Below are 7,587 nucleotides of genomic sequence, written 5' to 3' on the forward strand. Positions count from 1 at the left end.
AACTGAGGCACGGGAGCCCTGTGGGTTTGCAGGGCTTTGGGTTTTGTGTGAGCAGGGTGTGCTCCCCACTGCAAAGCAGTGACGTGCAGTGGGGGTCTGCAGCTCTGCCAGGGGTCCCCACCTCTTGCTCCCTCCAGGCCTATCTCCTGGGGATGTCTCCTCCCACCCTGCCTGCTGCCTTCCAGGGGCAATCAGGGAGCTGCAGACCACCTTTATCTGTGGCCACCCGTGGGCAGGGCTCCAAGGGCAGTATCAGTGGTGTGGCTCAGGCCCTGTGGCCCCCACCCCTCTGCACTGAGGCCGGGTATAGGGGCACCCTGACTATTGCACATTGATGCTGTGACCGTTGCACGGTGACTCTTTAGGGCTCAGGACCTCTTGCATCCTTCAACCCCACAGCAGCACGCACTCACCACCTTTGCAGGTGTTCGGGTGTTGCACTGCAAGGCAGATGGTGCAGCGTTTCTGTGCTGCAGGATCCTGCCCCCGTCCTGCTCCAGCCTTCCTCTTCCAGTGGTTTCCTCCCAGCACCCTGGGAAAGCTTTTCCTGTCCCTTTCTCAGTGCTGCAGTCGCCGCACTTTATTTGTTTATCTTGAGCTTTGTCCATCCTCTTGCTTCCAGTGCTTCGTGGGGTGCTGCCGGGATGGTGGCGGGGCTGAGTGGGGACACTGCCCTGAACCCAAAGCCATGGGGTGGGGGCAGTGGTGCTGTGCAGGTGTCACCATCCCCACCCACATGGACTCTGCAGCTCACAGTCCCAGGCAGAAAAGTGCATGGAGGGAAGTGTTTATTGCCTGTTTATCCAAATGGACCACAGCATGAACACTGGGTGAATGAGCTGCCTTCCCATGCGTGCCAGCTGCCCTCAGTGTCGGTGATGGTTGTCACTCCTTGGTGTCCTGGTTACCTGGCATGGCACTGGGCTCTGGGAGGGAGAGAAAAGCATGGAGATGAAGGTCCTGGGAGTCAGGGCCTGCTCCAACCACAACCCAGGGAGCCAGAGGTGGGTGGAAAACCACCCCAGGCAAATATTTCCATTTCCAGAGCTTTTCCAAGTATTGGGAACGCTGACCCAACAGCTGCGTGGGCAACGTTGGCATGGCAAGAGGGCTCTGGTGAGCTTGTTTGGGCAGGTTTTCAAGGGCCAAATGGTTTTGTTTAAGGAAAAATGCTAACCCACCAGACAGAACCCTGCCAGCGCTGCTGGTGGCCCCTCAGAGCACTGCACCCATGGGACTGAGATTTCCTGAGCTTTCAGGTACTGGGGAGACCGGTGGGTGAATGGCTGTGTCTGGGAGCTCCCTTTTCCTTCTGTGCAGAAGGGTTTTTTGGCAGGCAGGGGGATCCTGCCTGCACCAAGGGATGGATGCTCACCTGCCTTCAGCTCCTGCTCATCCTCCTGGCCTTTACCTGAGGCAGCAGCCTGTGAGGACAGGAGTGGCTGTAGGGAGAAGGGGTGAGTGACCCTGGGGCCACTGTGCGGGGATGGGGGCAGAAAACAAGAGGAGAAGCCCCCAGCTGCCCCATCCCATTCATCCCACTGCACTGCATTCTCCACAACCATTTCCATGGCAGGGCCAGATGTCAACATGGCATTGCAGGCACGCTGTGTCCTGCTGGCACAGCTGGTGCTGGCTGTGGGACGTAACTGCCCTACCTGCTGGCTCTCCTGTTCCTGGGACATTGCTGCATCCAGATGGGGTGATGTCCACACTGCCAGCACCGAGCAGTTGTTGGATGGTGGTGAGCTCATGGAGGAGTTGGTAGCGATGGTCTCAGCACTGATGGTGTTGGTCAGAAGCAGCCAGGCAGGGTGGGACGGGGACAGTCCCCACAGTGCCTGGTGGGTTGGGGCATCACACCGGGCACCACACTCACCTCGACTTCCATAGGGCACAGCATAGGCAGGTGTAAGCCTGGGAGTGCAGAGTGGCACAGTGTGACCCTTGGGATGGGGATAGCTGGGGACTCAGTGCAGGTGGTGTCACTGAGAGGGGATGGAGAGGGATGATATGGGTGGTGTGGGTACCTCCTTGCGCTCAAGTGCCTGCACAGTGGGATTGAGCTGTGTGGAGCATCGATGCGTCATGGTGCCATCCACTGCTCTGGTGCCCTGTGGCCGTATCCGCTGCCTCGGTGTGCGCTGCGCTCGGGTGCCCCAGAGGGCCCAGAGCACGATGGGGTTCAGGTAGAGGATGGTGAAGAGGGTGACTGTGATTCTATAAAGTGAGTCAGGGACAAACAGCCACGAGCACATCGTGCACCAGGGATATGCGCAGCAAAGGGAACAGGCTCCAGCATGCACAGCCCACACGGCACCGCAGGGTACAAGACACATGTGCATGTCAGGGCAGGGCTCTGCCTCCTGGCACCAAGGATACACGTCGATCTTCTGCAGGGTGATGGGCTGCAGGGGGCAGAGCAACGGGAGGAGGATGCAGGACAGCTGCACTGCCACGGACTGGGATGTAGCAACCGTCAACAGGAGGTGGATGCAGCGGTAATAGGAGATGGTGGAACGATGCCGTGGGCAATGCTGGGACCTGATGTTCTGCCTCGGTGCCTGGCAATGCTGGCAGAAGGGCTGTGACAGAGGGGTGCTGGCAGCGGGGCACCCCACTGGGACCAGGGGCACCCAGGGTCTCACTGTCCCCTCTGCACAGCATGCACACTTGGGTATGCATATAAAGGGTGCAGGGTGTAGGGAGAGGGGTGTGGGATACGATCAGTGGGGCTGCAATGTACTGGAGGTGTGCAGCACTTCGTCCTTTACCTTCTTGCAGCTATCACAGCAAAGGCAGAGGATTTGATGCCAGCAGGAATGGTGGCAGCGCTGCCGCCTCACTGTGCTGCTCTGCTCCAGCACATCCCTCTGGGTCCTTCCTGCAGGTGACACAACAGGGACCCCACTCCTTCCAGACCTGGAGCCATCCCCTGCTGCCCCGTCCCCCTGTATCCTTGTGTCCCACCTGTCCGGAGGAACTCCAGGCTGGAGAAGCTGAATGCCAGCAGACTGGTGGCAGCCTGGATGAGGAGGATGGTGGTGAAGAAGGGACCCAGTGGCAAGCTGTGCAGGGCCAGCCAGCTGTACCTGTGGGATGGAACAGGGCATAGAGCTGTGGTCACGGAGCAGGTTGAGCTGGTAATGTGAAAGGGCAGCTCTGCCACCCCATGGGTGCTACAGTGCAGTGGCTTACGGGTATGAGACCAGCAGGTGCAGGACCAGGAGGATGCTGAAAGGAAAGGAATCAAAGAGCTCCATGGCGAGCAGAGCAGCTGCAGGGCCTCACAGGCTGCACTGGATCCCCTTCCCTGGCAGCTGTGGCACAACAATCTGTGTTCCACTGCTATGGTAACTACTGCATCCCTGCTACACCCCATGGCAACTGCAGCTTCCTGTTCCAAGTGCTGGGGAGTCTTTTAGGGTGTGAGTGCCACTCTGAACTTTGCAGGAGCCCACTGCATACCAGAGCTCATTTTCCTTGGGGTGCTGGGAGGGCACCAGGAGCGTGAGCATGCCCACTTCCCAGGAGTCCATTCAGAGCAGGGACACACTGAATCCCAATTCCCAGCTCAGAGTGCCCCCTCCCCAGGCCACAGCTTTGTGTCTGGGGCTGATGCTGAGCAGCAGTGCTGAGTGGTACCAGCTCTGCCCTCTGGCATCATGGTGCTCAGTTAACTGCTGGGAGCTGAGTCCTTGCAAACTTCTCACCTGCTGCCATGCGCCTGCAAAGCCACAAGAGTGATAGGAAGGACAGACAGACGCTCAGCCATCTGCCAGGCTTCCCATGGCCTAGTGGTCAGAGTGGCACCAGGGTGGCAGGCAGTGTGACACCAAATCTTGCCCCACTCCTTCTGTGCCCCAACAGGGGGACACATGGGGACCAGGGGGCCCAGGCACCATGGGATGACCACCCAAGCCCATCTGTGGGGTGCCCAGAGGGTGGGCAGACAGAGCCCTGCATACCAAGCTCTGGGGACACGCAGGCACGATGGCACATGTCACAGACACTCCTCCCAGGTCGATAACCGTGTGGCCAAGGCACTTTGTGGGGCTGGGCCAGAACCAAGGCCTCACCAATGAGCGCCCAGAGCTGGTTAAACTTGAATGAGACACCAAAGCCTCCCTGCGGTCCCTGCCCTCGGGACTCTGACCCTGCGTGGGGACAGCACAAGTAAACCAACGCAGTGCCGAGCAGCCCCGCAGCTGCTGGGACAGAGCTGGACAGAATGGACCCCACCATAGAGCTGGCAGATGACCCCAGGTGGGTGCCTGGGATCCCCATGCTGCTGAGTTGCTTTGTACCCCTTTTTGCAGTGGGAGTTGGGTTACATAGAGGAAGAGGTGATACGAGGGGCCGGGTGTCTCCATGTCCCTGCTTGCTCTCAGCAGCACTCCCCTTCACTGCAGGTTCCCTCGGCCGCTGGTGGAGATGCTGATGCGGAACTTCAGCGTGCCGGCCGCGTGCTTCTCCCTGCCACCCACCTCCTGGCAGCTGCTGCAGCGTAAGTGGGGGGAGTGGGCAGCGTGGGGGGACTCCCCTCTTGTCCCCTGTGGGAGCAGGAGGGGGATGAGAGACAGATGGAGGTGGCAGAAGGCCGCTGCTTGGGTCTCATTCCCCCTACCCCAGACAGGGGGGAATAGGACAGGACTCAACAGAACCAAGTTCTTGCCCCTCTCTGGCAGAGCTGGATATGATCCAACTCTCCATCACGGGCCTGGCCACCATCCTGACGCTGGTGTCAGTCATCATCTACGTGGAAGAAGCCCTCTATATCTACCGCAAGACCAGCTGCCCCATCAAGATGAAGACCCTTTGCTGGAGCAGCTCAGCCCCTACGGTGAGCTGAGCCTGGGGGCGGCACCGGGGGTCTGAACCCCCGTGGGGATGGGGGACAGCACTGTGCACAGCACATGTCTCCTCCAGGTCGTGACTGTGTTCAGCTGCTTCGGGCTGTGGATCCCACGCTCCATGATGGTGGTGGAAATGGCCACCACGATGTGAGTATGGCCTGAGCTGGGACAATGGGGCCTGGCTGCTTCTGCACCTTCCTCCTCTTCCTCCTTTTCCTCCTTCCCAGGTACTTTGCCACCTGTTTCTATGTCATGATGATGGTTATGGTGGAGGGCTTTGGGGGGAAGGAGGCCGTGCTCAGCACCCTGAAGGACGTGCCCATGGTGGTGAGCACCGGGCCTTGCTGCTGCTGCTGCCCCTGCCTGCCCCGCATCACCATGAGCAGGTGAGGAAGGGATGGGGCAGGGCTGCTGGGATGAGACAAGTCCCAGGCAGGGAGATGCAATCAACTTCTCCCCACACTAGGAAAAAGCTTCGGCTGCTTATACTGGGGACCTTCCAGTACGTCCTCCTGAAAACAGCTTCTATCTTCCTGGGACTGGTCCTGTACACTGATGGGAACTACAACCCTGCTGATGTGAGTGCCACGGTGGAGGACAGGGAGGGGCATGTGTGACAGGGCAGCCCTGCCAGCTGCTGTTCCCACAGATCTCGGCGGAGAGCGTGGCACTCTGGATCAACACCGTCATCGGAGCCTCCACCCTCTTTGGGCTGTGGGCACTGGGTATCCTCTTCCGACAGGCACGACTGCATCTTAAGGAGCAGAACATGCAGGCCAAGTTCACCTGCTTCCAGGTAAGCCAGCAGCTTACGGAGCACCTGAAGCACGAGGAGAGCTCTTCTCGGCCAGAGAGAGGCAGTGTGACAATGGGAAGAGTCAGGCTTAGTTGCTGAGAGCAGTGGCTGCTTGTGGGTCCCCGTGACGGGCAGTGCTGTTGGTTTCAGGTTCTCCTCGTGCTGACAGCACTGCAGCCTGCCATCTTCAGCATCCTGGCCAACAACGGTAACATTGCCTGCTCGCCACCCCTCTCCTCCAAGGCCAGGTCACAGCGTGAGTTGGGAGCTCGGGGCGAGGGGTGCTGGCTCCTGGCTAAGCATCTCCAGCACGCAGCAGGGAGAGGACATGGTTGGTGAAAATACCTTCAAATAATCTCTGTTTCCTGTTTTCAGAGATGAACATGCAGCTGTTAATCCCGCAGACCTTCATCCTGGTGGTGGTGGCACGGATGTATTACCGCAAGCAGGATGACAAGCCGGGCTACCAGCCTGTCAGCATCACAGCCACCAGCAGCAGTGCCTAGGTGTGAGCAGAGGAGGGTGCAAGGGCAGAGCTGCCAGTGTGCTGCCAGCCCAGCACAACCCTTGAAGCCTGCTGGGAGCAAAGGCAGCAGAAGGGGAAAGGACATTTTGGGATCTGGAAGCAGCCCTCCAGCCTGGGGGGTTCCTGGTTGGCACTCAATAAAGATAACTTTGTACACACGTTGTGGTGCTGGCTGGGATTGGATCTCCTCCTGTCCTTGATGGGCAGGACACGATTTCAGGTGGTAGAAAATCCCCAAAGCCTCTTCTCCTTCAAACCGTGGCTAAAATGGAAGATGAGGAAAATACATCTGTGCTAGAACAGCAGAAGGGACGTGGCACACAGCGAGTAAAATGATTTTGCATTTATTTGGCTAATCATAGATGCAAAAAAACAAAAAAACAAAAACAACTCCAGCACAAGTAAGACACAGAGTTGTGCACATAGGGCCATACAGACAAACCAGTACAGCGGACACTGAGTGGGAAGAGCCAGCCTGAGGCAGGTGGGGCTGGAAGGGAGAGCACGACCAACTGATGGTCAGAGATGGGCAGATCACGGGTGCTAAGAGCAGAGCTTGCTGCTGGGCACCACCAAAACTTCTCACCTCCCATCACACGGCCTCTGCTCAGCACAACGCACAGGGGAAAGGAGGAGTAGGAAAGGCAGAGCTCCCAGTTCGTACTTGCTCAGCTCATTCATTTCAGGGAAAAGCTCTGCCCCACCAGGGGCAGTGGGAAGTGACTCAAACTTTTTGCGGGCAGTTGAGCTCAAAGTGAAACTGCTCAGCCAGCAGATACTTCAGTGAGCAGGGCTAAGATTGTACAACTCAACACACTCCTAGCAACAGACCATGACCACCATCAACAGCCTCGTAGGCACCAACACAAGCGGCAGGGCCCAGAAAGCTCATGAGTTTTGGCACATGCAGCACACGGTCAAGGAGCAGAGAATGGGACTGGGTCACCTTGTTGACCAGCTCCTTACCTGCGACAGGCAGGAAACCCAACTCTTACAGCTGGGAGCCCTTGTGAGCACTTGGAGGGCACAAGGGGAAGAGGCAAGGTCTGTTCTCACTACTGCCAGCCTATTTGCAGCTCCAGCACCCACCTCAGGTTACGAGAGCTGGATCCCAATAATCCCAGTACAATCCCTCTCGGGCAGGACTGTCTCACAGAAGCTGATGCCTCTGGCTTTAGCAGCATTAAATTCCACATAGGACTGCATGTTCTTCAATGCATGCTAGTGAAGTTTTATTTTGCCAGTCTGCCTCTTAACTCATGCTCGGTTCTCCTCCAGGTGCTTCTTTTGAAGAGGGTGGGATGGCTGAGGGTTATATGCAGGACAGCCCCGAAGCAGCAGCACCACACATCTGAGAGAGACGAGATGTTCCTGGAGAACTCTGCTCGTGTCTTTTGCACGAAGACCAA

General features: G+C 58.0%; 2 protein-coding genes across 3 annotated transcripts; one reads left to right on the forward strand and one right to left on the reverse strand.

The window, feature by feature from the left end:
• Window positions 1-802: 802 nt before the first annotated feature.
• On the reverse strand, window positions 803-7,586 carry LOC122183809. Of its 2 annotated transcripts, none has more exons than XM_042878137.1 (9): window positions 3,199-7,586; window positions 2,971-3,092; window positions 2,775-2,884; window positions 2,383-2,573; window positions 2,031-2,220; window positions 1,880-1,917; window positions 1,659-1,782; window positions 1,376-1,442; window positions 803-926 (listed from the first exon to the last, which is right to left on the reverse strand). In XM_042878137.1, the coding sequence occupies exons 1-9, from the start codon at window positions 3,261-3,263 to the stop codon at window positions 886-888; spliced, it is 948 nt and encodes a 315-aa protein (XP_042734071.1). In that variant the 5' UTR covers window positions 3,264-7,586; the 3' UTR covers window positions 803-885. The 2 variants fall into 2 exon arrangements, with proteins under 2 accessions (XP_042734071.1, XP_042734070.1); XM_042878136.1 differs by having other exon boundaries at window positions 2,383-2,585.
• Window positions 4,133-6,336, forward strand: SLC51A (solute carrier family 51 subunit alpha). Its single transcript, XM_042878130.1, has 9 exons — window positions 4,133-4,266; window positions 4,413-4,507; window positions 4,689-4,843; window positions 4,930-5,003; window positions 5,084-5,242; window positions 5,323-5,434; window positions 5,506-5,652; window positions 5,803-5,908; window positions 6,028-6,336. Exons 1-9 carry the CDS (start codon window positions 4,232-4,234, stop codon window positions 6,156-6,158), a joined length of 1,014 nt encoding a protein of 337 aa, XP_042734064.1. The 5' UTR covers window positions 4,133-4,231; the 3' UTR covers window positions 6,159-6,336.
• Window position 7,587: the final 1 nt, after the last annotated feature.

Source organism: Lagopus leucura, unplaced genomic scaffold, assembly GCF_019238085.1.
Source record: "Lagopus leucura isolate 7727_CA_CO unplaced genomic scaffold, USGS_WTPT01 Super-Scaffold_100021, whole genome shotgun sequence".
In the NCBI taxonomy this organism is placed as follows: domain Eukaryota; kingdom Metazoa; phylum Chordata; class Aves; order Galliformes; family Phasianidae; genus Lagopus; species Lagopus leucura.